The sequence below is a fragment of the Meles meles genome, chromosome 9 (genome assembly GCF_922984935.1).
Source record: "Meles meles chromosome 9, mMelMel3.1 paternal haplotype, whole genome shotgun sequence".
Classification (NCBI taxonomy): domain Eukaryota; kingdom Metazoa; phylum Chordata; class Mammalia; order Carnivora; family Mustelidae; genus Meles; species Meles meles.
In genome coordinates, this window is record NC_060074.1 from 68,330,106 (window position 1) to 68,349,231 (window position 19,126).

At 36.4% G+C, this 19,126-nt stretch overlaps 1 protein-coding gene across 2 annotated transcripts in view; it reads left to right on the forward strand.

The window, feature by feature from the left end:
* The window catches only part of DCAF17 (DDB1 and CUL4 associated factor 17), a 43,955-nt gene that overhangs the window by 2,748 nt on the left and 22,081 nt on the right, over window positions 1–19,126 (forward strand). For both annotated transcript variants that reach the window (XM_046018894.1, XM_046018895.1), the window contains exons 3-8: window positions 5,993–6,083; window positions 9,865–10,001; window positions 10,941–11,019; window positions 12,643–12,732; window positions 15,203–15,307; window positions 15,604–15,709. In XM_046018894.1, coding sequence (XP_045874850.1) covers window positions 5,993–6,083; window positions 9,865–10,001; window positions 10,941–11,019; window positions 12,643–12,732; window positions 15,203–15,307; window positions 15,604–15,709 — 608 coding nt within the window. The remainder of the gene's footprint in view (window positions 1–5,992; window positions 6,084–9,864; window positions 10,002–10,940; window positions 11,020–12,642; window positions 12,733–15,202; window positions 15,308–15,603; window positions 15,710–19,126) is intronic.

The window sequence follows — 19,126 nt, forward strand, 5'->3', positions numbered from 1 at the left end:
TGAGCTGAAGGCAGAGGCTTTAATCCACTGAATCACCCAGGCGCCCCTCTGTTATTGACTTCTCATTTATTTCCACTGTGGTCTGAAAGTAATACTTTGTATTACTTCTGCTCTATTAAATTTGTAAAGGTGTGTTTTGTGGCCCAGATTGCGGTCTCTTGGTGAATTTCATGTGAGCTTGAGAAGAATGTTTATTCTGCAGTTATTGGATGAAATATTCTTTGGATGTCAGTCAGATCCAGTTGACTGATAGTACTGCTCATTTCAACTATATCCTTACAGACTTCCCGTTTGCTGGACTCACCAGTTATTGACAGACATGTTGAAGTCTCCCAACTATAATAGTAGATTTGTTTCTATTTGTGTCCTATCAGTTTTTGTCTCACATGTTTTGACGTTGTGTTGTTAGATGGTATACACATTAAGGATTTTTATGCCTTCTTGAAGAGGTGACCCCCTTTATCATTATGTAATGCCACCGTTTATCCCTCATAATTTTTTTGTGGAAGTCAACTTTGTCTAAAATTAATATAGCTATCCAGCTTTCTTTTGATTAGTATCCACATGGTATATCTTTATCCATTCCTTTACTATAATCTGTTTCTTTATATTTGAAATGGGTTTCTTGTAGACAACATGTATTCGAGTCCTGTTTTTTGATCCACTCTGACAGTCTCTGCCTTTTAATAGGTATAGACCATTTACATTTAAAGTGATTATTAATACAGTTGGTTTAATATACTCCCATGTAACTATTTTCTATTCATTGCTTTTTGTTCTGTTCTTGTCTTTCATTCTTTTTTTGTGTTCTCTGCTTTTAATTGAGCATTTTATATGATTCCATTTTCTCTCTACTTTAGCATATCCATTATACTTTTAAAAAAATTTTTAATGGTTGCCTTAGAACTTGCAATGCATATTTACAACTAATTTAAGTCACTTTCAAGTAGCACTATAGCTGTATATGGTTAGCATAGTTACTTTATATTAGAGTATTTCTAATTGCTCCCTCCTGCCTTTTATAACGTTGCTGCCATTCTTTTTATCCATAAGCTATATTCCCTGAATACCTTATTGCTGATATTATTATGACAATAATATTATTATGTTATTATGCTATTATTATGACAGATAAATTTTTCTCTGTTAAATCAGTTAAGAATAAGAAAAATAAAGGATTTTATTTTACCTTTATTTATTCCTTTTATTTATTTATTTTATTTGAGAGAGAGAGAGAAAGAGAGCATCATGCACATACATGCACATGAGCAGGGGGAAGGGCAGAGGGAGAGAGAGAATCTCAAGCAGACACCCTGCTGAGTGTGGAGCCAGATTTGCGGCACGATCCTGAGCCACTTAACTGACTGAGCCACCCAAGTGCCTGTATTTATTCCTTTTCTAACATTCTTCCTTTCTGACCTATATAATTTTTCTTCTCTTTGAAGGACTTTTTTGAACATTTCTTATAAAGCAGATCCGCCAGCAACACATTCCCTCAGTTTTTGTTTATCTGAGAAAACCTGATTTCTTTTTGACTTTTGAGGGATAACTTCTCAGGATACAAAATTCTGGATTGGTTGAGTGTGATATAAGGATTTATAAGAAATATATATTTAGACGTGATGTGATGAGCACTAGGTGTTATACGTAATGAATCATTGAACATTATATCAAAAACTAATGATGTACTATATGTTGGCTAATTGAATTTAAATTAAAAAAATCTATATTTGGTCATTCAGATCACCAAAATATTTTTCTCAGATATATTTGCTTTTTAATCTATAGTTACTGAAAATACATCAGACTGTAAAGGTGAAGGTTGATATCTTGTTATTAATGAAGGTAACTTTCAGACCCCACCCAAGTGTAACAACCTATTGCCTGGAGGGCCAACTGTGTGATTAGGGGGTTGGGACTGACCCCTGACCTCCAGGCAGGCAACAGAGGGAGCTGAAGATTGAATCAGCTAGTGGCCAATGACTTAAGTCAATCACAGTAAAGCCTCCAGAAAACTTCAAGAGGACTGGGTTTGAAGAGCTCTGGGTTGGTGAACACTTGGAGATGCAGGGAGAGTGGCTTTCCTGGAGAGGGCATGGAAGTTCCATGCCCTCTTCCCATACCTCTTCCTATGTATTTCTTCATCTAGGTGTTGATTGTGTTCTTTATCATATCCTTTAATAAACTGGTAAACATAAGTAAATGCTTCCCTGAGTTCTATGAGCCACTATCAAAGAAACTAAAGAGAAGGTCATTGGAAGCCCAATTTGTAGCCCATGGGTCAGAAACACAGGTAACAGCCTGGGGGCTTTGTAACTGGCATCTGAAGGTTGGGGTGGGGTTGGTGGAGGGCAGTCTTACTGGATTGAATCCTTAACCTGTGGAATCTGATGCTGTCTCCTAGCAGACAGTGTAAGAATTGAGTCGAATTCTTGGACACTCTTCTGGTATCTGGGTGTTGTGTGTAGGAGATTTCCACTCCCCTCATATTAGAATTGGGTGCAGGTGGACTGCGGGTAGGGGTTGTTTCATCACTTTAAATATTTTATGTCACTCCCTACTTGGCTTGCATGTTTTCTAAAGAAGTCCAATCTAGGGCACCTGGGTGGCTCAGTCCGTTGGGTAGCTGTCTTTGGCCCAGGTTGTGGTCCCGGGGTCCTGGAGTCGAGTCCCACGTGGGGCTCCCTGTGCAGCACGGTGTCTGCTTCTCCCTCTGCCTCCACTCCTCCTCCCTGCTTGTGTGCACTCTCTCCCTCTCTCTGACAAATAAATAAATAAAATATTAAAAAAAAAAGAGAGAGAAGTCCAATGTAATTCTTATCCTGTTCTTTTTTAGAGAAGGTGCTTTTTTTCCTTTGGCTTCTTTCAAGATATTTTCTTTGTTTTTTATTTTCTATAGTTGGAATAATACATACCTAAGTATAGGTTTTTTGATATTTTTCCCTTTTGGTGTTCTGTAAGATTTTGGATTTGTGATTTGGTGCCTGTGGTTAATTTTGGAAAATTCTCAGCCATTATTGATTTCAAGTATTTCTTCTGTTCTCCTTTTCTTATCCTTTTAGTATTCCCATTAGGTGTACATTACGCCTTTTCTAATTCTCTGTCAGGATGTTGTGTTCTGCTTTTATCATTTTTTTTTTCATTGTTTTAGTTTGGAAAGTTTCTGTTGACGTATCTTCAAGTTTACCAGTCTTTCCGTGGCTGTGTCCAGTCTACTGATGAGCCTGTCAAAGACATTCTTCATTTGTGTGAATTTTTTTATTTTTAGCATTTCCTTTTGATTTTGTTTTTAGGGTTTTTGTTTTTTGGTTTTGGGTTTTTTTTTTTTCTTAAGATTTTATTTATTTATTTGACACAAGAGAGAGTGAGTACAAGCAGGGGAGTGGCAGGCAGAGGGAGAGGGAGAAGCAGGCTCCCCGTCCCCCCCATCAGCCTCCCTTAGCAAGGAGGTTCTGATGTTTGCTTTGTCTCTTCGATCTTTGCATTTTGCATTTTGAAAATTGCAGTTTGCTTTGTATTTTTTTGTTGTAAGTTGTATGTGATGTAAAAGTGATTGCGGTAAATGGGTCTTTAGAGTGAGGTTTTATGTTGTGTTTGTTGTTTGCTGAAGCAGTAGGTGTCAGGACTAAAATTTCCTCTAGTGTCCTTGTTTTTGTTTGCCTGGTACTGATTCCATTGGCTTACTCCTGCTAAGCTGTGATTCTTGGTATTCACCTCTCTTTCTAGTTTTGGGTGCAGCAGTTTGCTCTGTGATCTTAATTCTCTGATGGAACTAGGAACAGTTGTTGATTTTGTTTATTCAGCTTTTTCCCCCGTAAGGACAGGAGTAATGACTTCTAAGCGCTTTACAGGATCAGAAACCAGAAGTTAGAGAAGATAGTTTGATATTTGTTCTGATCCGAGGAGGGATCCTGCCAACAATCTTATTCTGATTCTCTCTAACACATTAGTCAGCCTCCAATTTAGCGTGTATGACCAGTGAATCTACAAATTTCTTCCCATTTGCCTTTCACCACAAACTCCACTGGTTTTAAGAGTGCCTTTAGGCTAGAACTTCTCCGTACTCTGTTGCAAATGAAGTCAGTTCCTCTGGGAAGAGAATAGGGCTATATGCTTTAAGGCCTGCTTCTTCCCCCCAGGCAAAATCTTCAACCCAAGGCTTTAGAGTTGGTAGTATGAGGCAGGTTGAATCAATGGCATTCCTCTCTTTGAGTGATTCCCATGCTCTAAAAACTGAGCATCTACAGTTGAGGCAAACATTAGCCTCAGCTTTTCTTGCCTTTCTTAACGTGGAACCACTGCTTTATGAGGTAGGCTAAGGGTAATCAGAGCCTCTGTATTCTTAGGCATGCCACGCCCAAGGTAGAGTTGGACTAGGTGGAAGAAGGGAGCCCCACTTTTTGACTGCACTCACCCACGACTCAGCCCCAGCAACAAGCAGCTGGGAGCTACATGAGAAATGCTGTCACCCTGGTCCCCCAAGAAGGTGGCCCTCTGGGAGCTGGAGGTAAAGGGAGTCCTGCGCTCTTGGCTATACCAGTCTGGAGTAGTTTTCATCTTGCCGAGCTAAGAACAGTATGGAGAGAGCATATCCTAGTTCAACGTCATCGACTCACTGTTCTTAGTGAACTCTAGCAGATTTTTTTGAATAAATGTTTGTTTGCTATATGCCCCTAGGACCATTTCCAGAGACTTTAAATAGTTGTCCTTTTATAATTTTCACCAGTTTTCCTGGAGAGCATGCCTATAGAGCTCGTCATGCTATCACATTGGAAATGGATATCTGGACATTTCTTTATCTAATCATAATGTCATTACCACATCTAACAAAATTAGTAATAATTCGTTGGTATCATTTAATGCCTATTTCATAATTTCCCAATTGAGAGGTGAGAGGGTGGCATTGGTTGGTGATCTAATAATAAAACAGTTGGAGTTCTTTACTATGGCAGTCATGGGTGTTTTACCCAAAGTTTAGAATCACCTATAATTTAGAAGTTAAGGCTTGCTTTCAATCCTGTGAAATTCTTTTTGGTTTAAAACTTTGAATCAGAGAACATCAAAGGTGAATAAAATTGTCACTCAGAAAAAAAAAAAATTTAAGATTTTTATTTATTTGAGAGAGAGAAAGCACAAGCAGGGAGTGTTGGCGGAGGCAGAGAGAGAAGCAGGCTCCCCACTGAGCAGGGAGCTTGACAGGGGGCTTGATCCCAGAACCCTGGTACCATGACCTGAGTGGAAAGCCAAGGCTTAAATAACCGAGTCACCCAGGAGCCTCTGAAAATTGTTTCTAAACTGTAGTTTAATTTTAATGTTAATCAGTTAAAAAGGGGGAAAACATCTATGATCATATATTGATAGTAATCAGGTAAGTATAAACTAAAGATAAGGGACTATTTTTCACATAATAAATATAGTGTTTACTACTGGTAGAGGTACAAACTTGTTTAACTTTTCTGAACGGGAATTTGGGAGTAGAAAAACCCCTAAAGACATTTCCTTTTTTACCTACTAATTTTCATCCTAAAATAAAGGGACTCCTTATCTAATTTTCATTTTATAATATTAGAATAACATTTTATGAACCCCATGGAACTCAGCAGACATATTCATAGTAAATGTCCAAGGGTAAAGAAAGAATTCAATGTGATCCAATTTTGGAAAACAATCTGCAGGTAAGTATATGTATATACAGAAAAACCAGAAGGAAATGAACCAAAATGTTAATAATGGTTATTTTTGTAATCATATAGTATTATGATCTATTTTATTTTTCAGATTTTCTGTTTTTTTATTTTTTATTTTTATTTTTTAATTTTATTGTGAATTTTGTGATCAGAAAAACAATGTTAACATTTAGTTAGGAAAAAGAAAGCAAAATAACAAGTTATATCTTGGTATTCCAAGTCTCTGGAAAAAAGTCGCTCAGAGCTGAGCAAACACTGTCTCACTTATCAAGAAGAATAATCGTTTATTTTTCTTTTTTTCCCAGTGTTGCCTCAGAGCCAAGAAAACTTTATGAAATGCCAAAATGTTCCAAATCAGAAAAAATCGAGGATGCATTATTATGGGAATGCCCGGTGGTAAGATTTGTTTTTAGAGTATTTGTTTCTGACATATTTTTAGCCTAAAATAACTGATTATTGTTAATATATGAAAAAAATTTTAAATATCATAGTAATTTCTGACTCTTGAAAGGAGTCAAGAGAGTATATCCTTTGCTTACTTTTTCTCATGAAATAATTTTTATTTTTAAAAAATATACATTAATATTATAAAGGCATTTTAAAAACTTGATGTCATTTGTAAATCTTGAAAACTGGAAAATGTTATGAACTGGTTAAAAGTTTCATAAGCAATGTAAGGAAGTTATTCTCAGTGTTTAAGAGATCATTCTTCTCATTTAAGAGATCATTCTGTCAAAATAAAATATTAATTTAGGCAACAGTTATATTACATGGCTCTTTGAAAGTAGAGTCTTTTTTTTTTTTTAGGGCTTAATCAACTCTCTATGTTATCAGTTAAGGCTTCCAGTTGACAGGTGACTATTGGTAGTTCAGTTTTGGGGGAGTTAAAAGTTATACACAGATTTTTGACCTTGAGAGTCACAGAAAATTGACCAGGATACTTCCTTCTTTCTTTCTCTTTCTTTTTTCCTTCCTTCCTTCTTCCTTCCTTCCCTTCCTTTCTCCCTCCCTCCCTCCCTTCCTTAATTCCTTCCTTCCTTCATTTCCTTCCTTTTTTTTTTTTTTTTTAAGATTTTATTTATTTGACACAGAGAGAGAGATCACAAGTAGGCAGAGAGGAAGGCAGAGAGAATGGGAAACAGGCTCCCCACTGAGCAGAGAGCACAACTCAGGACTCGATCCCAGGACCCTGAGATCACTACCCGAGCAGAAGGCAGAGGCTTAACCCACTGAGCCACCCAGGCTTCTTTCTTTCCTTTCCTTTCCTTTCCTTTCTTTCTTTCTTTCTTTCTTTCTGAAAGTAGATTTTTATGAGTTTACTCCATGAATCTTGTTAGGAAAATAACAAGTCAAAAATAAAAAATAATAAAAAAATAAAATAAAATAATAGGCTAACTCATTTCATGAGACAGACCAGCATTCTCCTGATGTGTATTTTTTAGAAGACTGTTTTAATAAAATGATAGCACCTTATATTTGCTAGAGGAGTTGAGAGAATTGAGTTGTAGACAAAGTAAGTGGGATATTCTGAGCTTAAAAGGTTTAACAAATTTTATAAAATTACTTTTTAAAGCCTTTAATAATACTATACAATAGTAATAATATTCTTGGTGATTTTGACAACCATTTTCTGAAACTCTCTTGATCATAGAACTTCCTTTTTTGAGGTATATTTCTACATATTGGTTTTCCATAGGATCAGTGTTTTAAAAACAGCACTTAAGAAATGCTGCAGCGGGGTGCCTGGGTGGTTCAGTTCAGAAGCATTTGCCTTCGGCTCAGGTCATGATCCCTGGGTCCTGGGTCTCTCTTTTTTAAATACTGTTGTTTTTACATAAAACTAGTTTTTCAGAGCTGCTGCTTTTTCTCTAGACACTCTTTTTTTTTTAAGATTTTATTTATTTATTTGACAGATCACAAGCAGGCAGAGAGGCAGGCAGAGAAAGAGGAGGAAGCAGGCTCCCTGCTGAGCAGAGAGCCTGATGCGGGGCTCCATCCCAGAACCCTGAGATCATGACCTGAGCCGAAGGCAGAGGCTTAACCCACTGAGCCACCCAGGCGCCCCTCTAGACACTCTTTTTAAAAAGAGACACCTTTTTAAAAATCAGAAAGCTTTAAATCTATGTTTTCTCCCTTAATTACTTTTTTTTAAGATTTTATTTATTTGACACAGAGAGAGAGATCACAAGTAGGCAGAGAGGCAGGCAGAGAGAGAAGGGGAAGCAGGCTCCCCGCTGAGCAGAGAGCCCAATGCAGAGCTCTATCCCAGGACCCTGAGATCATGACCTGAGCTGAAGGCAGAGGCTTACCCCACTGAGCCACCAGGCGCCCCTCTCCCTTAATTTCTTATTGAAAGCTGAAAATAACTGTTGTGCCTCCAACATCTAAAGCCTTTTATTTATTTTTAATTATTTTTTAAAGTATTTATTTATTTGGGAGAGAGAGAGCATGAGCCAGGGGAGGGGCAGAGAAGCAGGCTCCCACAGAGCAGAGAGTGGGGCATGGGACTTGATCCCAGGACCCTGGAATCATGACCTGAGCTGAAGGCAGACGCTTAACCGACTGAGCCATCCCGGAGCCCTCTAAAGCCTTTTAATCCATTTTCATTTGTTGAGGAAGGAGGATGACAGATTTCTTAATTGAGAAGAGTTTTCAAGATACCAGTACAATAACACCAAAAATTTAGAGCAGTCCTTAAAAAATAAAGTTTGTAGTAACCTAATTCCCTTTTTTTCTTTTTAAGATGGTATTTATTCATTTATTTGAGAGAGAAAGAGATAATGAGAGAGAGAGAGCGTGAGTGGGGTGGAGAGTGAAAAGCAGGCTCCCCGTGAGCAGGGAGCCCAATGAGGGTCTGGATCCCAGGACCCTGAGATCATGACCTGAGCCAAAGGCAGACACTTAACAGACTGAGCCACCCAGGTGCCCTCTAGTAACCTAATTCCTGTTCTCACTTATTTTTACCATTCTCTTCTCATTTGAAGTTAAGGAAGATTTTCTATTAAGAAAAACTAAGAAGCATATCGTATTGTTGTTAACATTCTGATGTGAAACCACGTTTAAATCAGCACCTTGTTTTTCTGAGACAATGTGTGAAACACAACTTTTGGTTTAGGAAAATAGCTCAAACCTATTACATAGGCTATTTCTTTCTTTCTTTCTTTTTTTTACATACGCTATTTCAAATTCTTCTTTAATAAGCAAGGTATAAATAGTGTATTTTTTAAAATTAAAAGTCTCCAGGAGATGATACATAAGACGCCATAGAATAAAAATATTTGCATCATTGCATGTAATTTTAATGTAAGACCTCTAGTAGTTAATAAGCTTCCCTCCTCCTATACACGCAACCAAAAAATAAACACAAGAACCTTGGTTCTTTCCCTAACATTTGAAAGGGAAGACAAATCTTTAAAAGCATATATAAAATAACTATGCCTTCATTCTTTTCTATTCACTTTTCAGCCTGAGTGAATACTAGATTAATTCCAACTTTTCTATTTTTAACGTTCCTCTACAACTTTTTTAGGGGTGCCAGGGTGGCTCAGTTGGTTGAGCATCTGACTCTTGGTTTCAGCTCAGGTCATGATCTCAGGGTGGTGAGATCAAGTCCCAAGTGGGGCTCTGCACCCAATGAGGGGTCTGCTGGGGATTCTCCCTATGACCCTCCCTGCACTACACTCTCTCTCTCAAATATTTTTTTTTTTAAGGGAGAGAACTTCCTTTTTATTTTACAAATCAAAGGAGAACTCCTTGTTTCTCTTTCTTTTCCTGCCTTAGATTTCCACCTTGTGGCAGCTGCTCAGTTGCAGGTATGCCCAAGTAGCTATTCTCTCCCTTTTTGGGGGGTAATTCATTGGTTACAGAGAATATCTTTAAAACCTGGCCGTCTTCTGTTTTTCTTTGGCTGCCTCGAATCTGCATTCTAGCTTTGCATTTAGAGTTACAGTAGAGGCCCAGTGAATCATGGAACAATTTGTCCTTTGCCATTTGACTTCTATCAAAAGGAAAACAAGTCTTGGAATAATATTGGAATAAATATTCCTTGAGGGGGCGGGCAGAAAGAAAGGGAGAATCTTGAGTAGCTAAAAAGTAGCTAAAAAGCTGTTTTCTTTGGATGTAGATTTCTGCAGATTTATGACCAACCAGTTTCATTTTTACACCTTGTATTTTTTAGGGAGAAATACTTCCCAATTCATCAGATTATAAATCTTCACTCATAGCACTGACTGCTCATAATTGGCTATTTCGCATATCAGCAACTACTGGAAAAGTCCTCGAGAAAATATATCTTGCTTCATATTGCAAATTCAGGTATTAACTGTGATTCTGATACTCAAATTTTATTAAAATATATAAAATATAAATATATATACAAATTTGAGACTTGTGGCCCAGGAAATTTCAAGGTTTTGTTTGTTTGTTTTTAAGTTTCCCATTGTATATCTGGATCTCAATTTATAAACCTTTCCTCTTTTTCTTTTATTATTACATTTGAAGATCTGAGGATATAGACCCTTTATCATTTTTTTTGTATCACTCATAAGTAACTAACCTTAGCAGATATCGCTCACCCCCCCTTTTCAAATTTCCCTTCTACATATAGTATTTTATATGTTCTGCAAATAGTATTTTATATGTTCTGCAAATATTATTTTATATGTAGGTTACATTTCATGATAGGTTTTCCTGAAGGCTAGTCTGTTTCAGTTAAATCACCTGCGTAGTATAGTCTAAGAACAGTTGTTTTTTCTTTAAGTTATCTCTATACCCGATGTGAGGTTCAAACTCATGACCCCAAGATCAAGAATTTGATTCTGTCTGAGCCAGCTGGGTATCCCTAAAAACTCTTATTTTAATTTAGTAGTTTTATATATTATATATAGACATATTGGGAGTGAATATGTATATGTAGACTATGAAAAATAACATTTTTAATGCTTTTTGTAATATTAATGTCCATTTTAAAGTAGGAATGATCTTTTGTTTTCTAAGTTTTGAATACTGTTTCATCAAACACAATTTTTATTTACTGACACTCTAGAAGGATTAAAATTAAATATATATGCATTTTTAATAGGAATATATCCATATAAGCATGTAAAAGGAATTTTTAAGTTATTTGTTTTTTAAAATAAATGACTTTACTTTTATAATTTAAATAAAGAACTGTTTATTTATGAAATATCTATTTTATCTTGATTATAAGGAAACTTAACCAGATGAATAACCTTCTCTTCATTATTTTACAAGATACCTGAGCTGGGACACTCCTCAAGAAGTCATCGCAGTCAAGTCAGCTCAAAACAAGGGCTCAGTATTGTCCCGGCAGGTAAGACATATTTAAATATCAATAAATAAATATTTAAACATCAATAAGATGAGGAATTTGTTTCCAGAGGAAATTGGCTGCAAATTTGTTAGAAAAGAACTAATCATCTTGGATTCTTGAAGAATGGTATAAAAGTTAAGAAATGGTATAAACTTAAGAAATACCCTTTAAGGGGCGCCTGGATGGCTCAGTGGGTTAAGCCGCTGCCTTCGGCTCAGGTCATGATCTCAGGGTCCTGGGATCGAGTCCCGCATCGGCCTCTCTGCTCAGCAGGGAGCCTGCTTCCCTCTCTCTCTCTCTCTGCCTGCCTCTCTATCTACTTGTGATCTCTCTCTGTCAAATAAATAAATAAAATATTAAAAAAAAAAAAAAAAAAGAAAGAAATACCCTTTAAGCCACTTTGGGGAAGTATAACAGATTATTTTACACTTCATAGTGGAAAGAAATTGATGGAACCTGTTCTTCAAAGTAAGGGAGCTTTTTCAGGCGGAGAAATCACTCAAGCTTTAACTATTGATAATTTTTTCTCATTTCATATAGACATGTCAGTGTAATTTTATTTTCAGATGATGTGGCTATGATAACTGTGTCTTTTGATTAGGCTCTTTATTATTAGAATTCCAATTTATTTTATTTTATTTTTTTTAAAGACTTTATTTATTTATTTGACAGAGAGAGATCACAAGTAGGCAGAGAGGCAGGCAGAGGGGGAGGGGGAAGCAGGCTCCCTGCAGAGCAGAGAGCACGATGTGGGGCTCAATCCCATGACCCTGGGATCATGACCTGAGCCGAAGGCAGAGGCTTTAACCCACTGAGCCACCCAGGCACCCCTAGAATTCCAATTTATAATATAACTTATATTACATTAATATAGCAATGTATAATAAAACAAGATATGATATATATCAGAAACATATATTTATTTATAACATAGAAATATTTTAGGGGCGCCTGGGTGGCTCAGTGGGTTAAAGCCTCTGCCTTCAGCTCAGGTCATGATCCCAGGATCCTGGGATCAAGCCCCGCACTGGGCTTTCTGCTCAGCGGGGAACCTGCTTCCCCCTCTCTCTCTGCCTGCCTCTCTGCCTACTTGTGATCTCTCTCTCTCTGTGTCAAATAAATAAATAAATCTTTAGAAAAAAAAGAAACGTTTTATTATGCATTTAAATGGTTTGTTGTATAGTATAGTATATATGTTTTGTTGCTAAGAAATGTTTACTGTTAATGTTCATTTATTTTTATTTTTGTATTTTTGTATTTTTTAAGTAGGCTCCACAGGGTGTGGAACCTAATGTGAGCCTTAAACTTATGACCCTGAATTCAAGACCTGAGCTGAAATCAGGAGTCAGACACTTAACTGACTGAGCCACCCAGATGCCTCTATGTTTACTTATGGATTTTTGTGTGTATGTGCATGTGCGTCAAAGGGCTGAAGGTTTAATGGACATATTTTGAACATGTATGCTTTCCTGTTTAAGTAACTTTGTAATGTAGATAAATGTTTTCAATTCATGCAAACATCCACATAACTGTATGCTAGGACAGATGGATGTTTTCAACTCATGAAAAGAGTGTTTCTAAAATTCTTTTGAGAGCTGCCTGTAATTTAATCTTTCCTTTTAGGCAAGCATTCAACAGCCTGTTTTGCTGTACCTTGCAGTGTTCCATGTTTTACCTTTTAAACTCATAGGGATTCTGGAGATCAACAAGAAGGTAAGAACTTACTTCTTATTTGATTGAAATATTAATTTCTTGATAAAAGATGGGATGTCGGTATATGTTTGTTTATTAGGTGTTTTGATTGCAAATATTCCCCTGACTGTAAAAAGCTTTCTGAACTAGTTTGTTTCATAGCAAAATTCATGAGAATGTTTCATTTAGGAAGAAAGCCTAATCATCCTTTCATCTTTCTGCATGTTCTTATGCTTTTCAAATGGATAGTATTGAATACCTTTGGTATCATTAACAAACCACTACTTTATAAAATTATGAAATAAGTAAGGTGTTTTTTTTTTTCCGAGGGATATTCCAAAGCTTGTTAAAATGACCATTAGGAAGATGAAAAGCTAGAACAAAATGAATCATTTTAATTGCAAAGTATAGATCTAAAATTTGTTTTATGATACATAAATAAGACCTGTAATTAAATACATGAGTTTTCCAACTTGTTCAGTTATAGGTTTTATTCTTGACATTTCTCTTGATTTATGGCATGTTATATGGGAAGAAGGAAAGGACATAGTTCCTTTGAGTAAAAGAATCAATAGCCTCCTAAAATTGTTACTTAGTCTAGGTGGAGAGTTATTTATTGGTCTATTCTACTAGTTTGTTGTTTTGTTGTTTTTTTTTAAAGAGTATGTGCATGAGCAGGGCAGGGCACAGAGGGAGAGGGAGAGAGACAATCTTTTTTTTTTTTTTTTAAAGATTTTATTTTATTTATTTGACAGAGAGAGATCACAAGTAGGCAGAGAGGCAGGCAGAGAGAGAGGAGGAAGCAGGCCCCCTGCAGAGCAGAGAGCCAGACACGGGCTCGATCCCAGGACCCTGAGATCAGGACCTGAGCTGAAGGCAGCGGCTTAATCCACTGAGCCACCCAGGCGCCCCTATTCTACTAGTCTTTAATTAAGCACCTCAGGTATTACTGAGGTCAGATCTTCATGGTCTACTGAGAGTCGTTAGCAAATAAGATGAAGGCATTAAAAAGAAATTTGTATAAGCATAGTATACTAAGCTACATGAAGGTGAATGAGTAGTATCAATTGCTTATTCATTGTATTATGCCAGGCTCTTTGAGTAGTTCATAACTTTGTAACATATAGTGGGTTCAGTTAGGAAGGTAAGCAGCTTCCCAAATCCTAAGTAAATGGAGAAGCTGAAATTAGAACCTAGATTTGACTCCAAAGTATGAACCAAATTTTAAAATAGAGTGGCTACTTTATTAGAGCACTCATTATTTGAAAACATGTTTGAATTATACAAGTCCTCCTTTTCAAAGTGGGAAACAAAGATCAGCAAATAAAAAATCATGAATTAGTCAAGATGGAAGCAAAGCATAATTATCTAAGAGATGACAAGAAACACAACTTATGAATTTAACTATTTTCTTTTTGCTTGCGGATTGAATAGTTATGTATGCTTATTACAGTCTACAACAGGAATGAACACTTAACTAAGTCATAAATTGTTTTTATTTATTCCTAGATGCCTATGATAATCACTGGAGGGATTTGGTTTTGATAGGGTTAGTTGGAATTGAAGCGTATCTTCCACTTCCCATGTATAGAAGACTACCCAGGGACCAAGCTCAATATGTACTTTAAGCTAGTTATTGGGGTAGTAAATCTTCACTAAATAATTTGTGTTGAGTAGAAACAGAAACAGATTTCCACTTAATTTCCACTTGTCCTTTCATTGCCATGAATATTTGTCTGTATTGGGTTTTGTTAAATATTAAAATGGGTACAGAATCAAGTTATTTTATCAGAGTTCTGTGGAGGACTATGGCAGGATCCAGTGCATAGAACAAAAACAGAAAGGAAGCAAAGAGCCAAAGCCTTACTCAAGGTTAGCCAGGGTAAATGTCTCTATAGGTGCTTGCTTGGGCTTTAACACGTTTGGTTTTTATATGACCAAAAAATTAAGCGGTATTAGATATTTAAAGAACAAAGTAGTGATAAAAATCTGGAGTTGGCTGTTTTTCATTTTAAGTACTTTATTAGAACCAATCTTTTCACTTTTAGGTAAAAAATAAGTCTCTTTATGAAGAACATTTTAGCGTGAAGAATGGGTCCCTACGTTTACTCTACCGCATATATCCTGCAGGGTAGAATTAGATGGTCTCAGTGTATACCGATATCCACGGGGAATAGACTATGTTATTAAAAGATATTGACAAAACTGTAAAGCGAATGGATGAAGCAAGTGAATGCTGCTGAATCATTTTGAGGGTTAAGTGCTGCACCCCCATTAGTGCCACTCCCATTAGTGTTCCTGTTCGAGACTCTAGTGGCCTACTACCCTAATGACATCTAAACTTCAAGTCTCTAAATTATAATTAAGTTATAATGATAGGAGCAGTGTTGTGGTGGTGACCCGAATATTAAGCAACTGCCCAAACCACTGTGAACACTCAGAGGATTGGCCTTCTGGTCTTTTCTCAGGTGATATCTACCTTTCCCCTCAGATTTTCGGGAACGTTACAGATGCTACCTTGTCACATGGAATACTGATTGTGATGTACAGCTCAGGACTGGTCAGACTCTATAGCTTCCAAGCCATCACTGAACAGGTAGAGAAGACTGAAATTTGCCATATTATAATATCTCGAGGTTTGGACTGAGGTATGATTTTTTTCTTTTAATGAAATGCTTTTAGACTAAGACAGTTGTATAGGTTTCAACTCTGCAAAACTGTACAAATGCAGAAAGACAAAGTAACCTTTAAAAGAGGGGAGGGAAGATAAACAGAGAGGCCCTCGAGGCAGTGAGATATTTTCTCATATACATGTGAATTTTACTTTTTCTCTCTTCAGACAGCAAATAAGTAGGTGCTAAAGCCACCGTTTTTGTTTTGTTTTGTTTTTAGTTCATGCAACAGAAACTTGACTTAGGGTGTGCATGCAGATGGGGTGGGACTGCTGGAACTGTAGGAGAGGCTCCTTTTGGCATTCCTTGTAATATTAAAATCACAGGTATGGCTACTATGTAGCATTTTTTTCACCTTAAAAAATAAGTGGTCATATAAATATTTATTGTAATCATCCAAATGTTTTCTCATAATTTAATTATAAACTCAATTCATTTTATTCTCTACAGCATATTCCTTGCTATTGAATAGGTATTAACAAAATCTATCAGTTATTCATTGAACGAAGGCCTGGGGATACTGAATCTCGTTTGGCTTTTAATTAGAGGAAGGCGAAACCCAACATCAATGATAAGATAAATGCAGATTAAAATTATCGTAGGATAGATCTTTTCAGATTCTCAAATATCAAAAAGTTACATAACAGGGTTGTTAAAAGTATAGATGTATATAAGTATCTAACAGTATATTCATTTATTGTTGGGGTCCTTTGTGGAGGACAGTTTGTCATTGTGTACCAAAGCTTTAAATGTATATACTCCTTGAACAATTCCATGCCTAGGAATTTATACCAGATATATTCACATGTGTACAAAATGACAGATGTACAAGTACAACATTCTTTCTAATAGCGAATGATTGGAAATGTGTACATTGATAGGTGACACTAATACTATTTCATTGTTTCACTGTATCGTAAATATAATTGTTTTATATTCATTTTTTTCATAAATCTAATTGTTAAAAATTTTTTTTTGCATTGGTATAGAGCAGTTCTTAATATATATTACTAAGTGATAAAAAGGGGTATAAAATTGTATATAAATAGCTTCGTTTGTATAAAGAATTCATATTCACATGTTAAAAGTGTACATATAAGCATATGTGTTTAGATTTGCTTGAAATATATGAAAGGGCACCCAAAAACCTGATAAACAGTAGTTACCTCTGAGGGATAAAAATGAAAGGAAGACTTAGTTTTCATTATCTTGTGATATTTTTGAATGTGGTGCTTACGTTGTGATTCCTTGTGTATGCAAGTATACACATAGCTTCTTGAAATTTTAAGAACTTGACATATACCATTTTATTGATGAACTCTAAATTTGTTGAGCCAGTTCACTGCTTTGGACATGTCGATTGTTTTTAATTTTCCGTGATTACAGATAATATGAGAATATTCCTGTAACTATTAATGATTCTTGCCTGAACCAGTTATGTCTTTGAGGTGGCAGAATAGCCATTTGAAGGATTCTGTCATTCCTTCTACCTTTAATAACTGACATTTTTCTATAAAGAAAAATTTTCATTTGTCACCTAGGGATGAACTATAATTCCTCCTAAAAAGTCAAAGTAAATAATTATTCCTTCTCTTTAATTATCAATATTTGAACAAGGAGTTGGTGTTATAGTTACTCCCAATGGTGGCAAAATTTTTTAAAGATCGGCACACATTCATAATCACAAAAGACTTATTTTTTTAATTCAAAATTATATTTTTTATTTTTATTTATTTATTTATTCAAATAAATATTTATTTTAAATAAATAATTTTTAATTTTATTTATTCAAAATTATATAGTTACAGCCATTATTCTTTTTATTTATTTATTTATTTTATTTATTCAAAATTATATAGTTACAGTCATTTTCTTTTTTTTTTTTTAAGATTTTATTTATTTATTTGACTGACAGAGATCACAAGCAGGCAGAGAGGCAGGCAGAGAGAAAGGAAGAGAGAGAGAGGAGGAAGCAGGCTCCCCGCTGAGCAGAGAGCCCAATGCAGGGCTCGATCATGACCTGAGCCAAAGGCAGAGGCTTTAACCCACTGAGCCACCCAGGCACCCCTACAGTCAAATTCTTAATGATGTTCAAATTGCCCCAAATTTGGCCAATGAGAACTCCATGTTGACTTACCCCAATAGTTTTTGAGAATTTCCTTGCTTTCTGGAACAATAATATATCCCAGGTTTATCTTTTACTTTCCTTGTCCTAGTTCTGACAAGAAGCCATTTTAGTAGAGAACATTATCATTGAATGTGTTAGTTTCCTAGGGCTGCTATTTACACCACAGACTAATAGCTTTAAAATTTAATCTCTTATGGTTTCGGAGGTTAGAAGTCTGAAAATAAGTTGTTAACAGAGACAACCTCCCATACTCTAGGAAAGAATCCTTCTTTGCCTCTTTAGCTTCTAGTTTGTTGCCTACAATCCTTGGCATTTCTTGGTTTGTGGCAGTGTAACTCCCATTTCTGCTGGTCCTTATAAGGCCTTCTTTACTCTGGGGTTTAGGACCCACCCTTATCCAGTATCACCTGTGCAAAGACCCTGTTTCCAAATAAGTCACATTCACAGATACTAGGGGTTAGGATTTAGGGTTAGGGTTAGGGACACAGTTCAACCCGCAACACAGACCAAGATCTAATTGTGCTCAATGCAATTGGTTGTCTTTATTTTTGGTGAACAGAGCTGGGAAATATAGTAAAAGAAAAATTCATTCATTTATTCTCATATTGCCAATTTAATTGTTCTTTTTTTTTTTTTTTTTTTTTTTTTTTTTTTTTTTTTTGTTTTCTATTTATTTATTTTTTTTTCAGCGTAACAGTATTCATTCTTTTTGCACAACACCCAGTGCTCCATGCAAAACGTGCCCTCCCCATCACCCACCACCTGTTCCCCCAACCTCCCACCCCTGACCCTTCAAAACCCTCAGGTTGTTTTTCAGAGTCCATAGTCTCTTATGGTTCGCCTCCCCTCCCCAATGTCCATAGCCCCCTCCCCCTCTCCCAATCCCACCTCCCCCCAGCAACCCCCAGTTTGTTTTGTGAGATTAAGAGTCATTTATGGTTTGTCTCCCTCCCAATCCCATCTTGTTTCATTTATTCTTCTCCTATCCCCCTACCCCCCCATGTTGCTTCTCCATGTCCTCATATCAGGGAGATCATATGATAGTTGTCTTTCTCCGATTGACTTATTTCACTAAGCATGATACGCTCTAGTTCCATCCACGTCGTCGCAAATGGCAAGATTTCATTTCTTTTGATGGCTGCATAGTATTCCATTGTGTATATATACCACATCTTCTTGATCCATTCATCTGTTGATGGACATCTAGGTTCTTTCCATAGTCTGGCTATTGTAGACATTGCTGCTATAAACATTCGGGTACACGTGCCCCTTCGGATCACTATGTTTGTATCTTTAGGGTAAATACCCAGTAGTGCAATTGCTGGGTCATAGGGTAGTTCTATTTTCAACATTTTGAGGAACCTCCATGCTGTTTTCCAGAGTGGTTGCACCAGCTTGCATTCCCACCAACAGTGGAGGAGGGTTCCCCTTTCTCCACATCCTCGCCAGCATCTGTCATTTCCTGACTTGTTAATTTTAGCCATTCTGACTGGTGTGAGGTGATATCTCATTGTGGTTTTGATTTGTATTTCCCTGATGCCGAGTGACGTGGAGCACTTTTTCATGTGTCTGTTGGCCATCTGGATGTCTTCTTTGCAGAAATGTCTGTTCATGT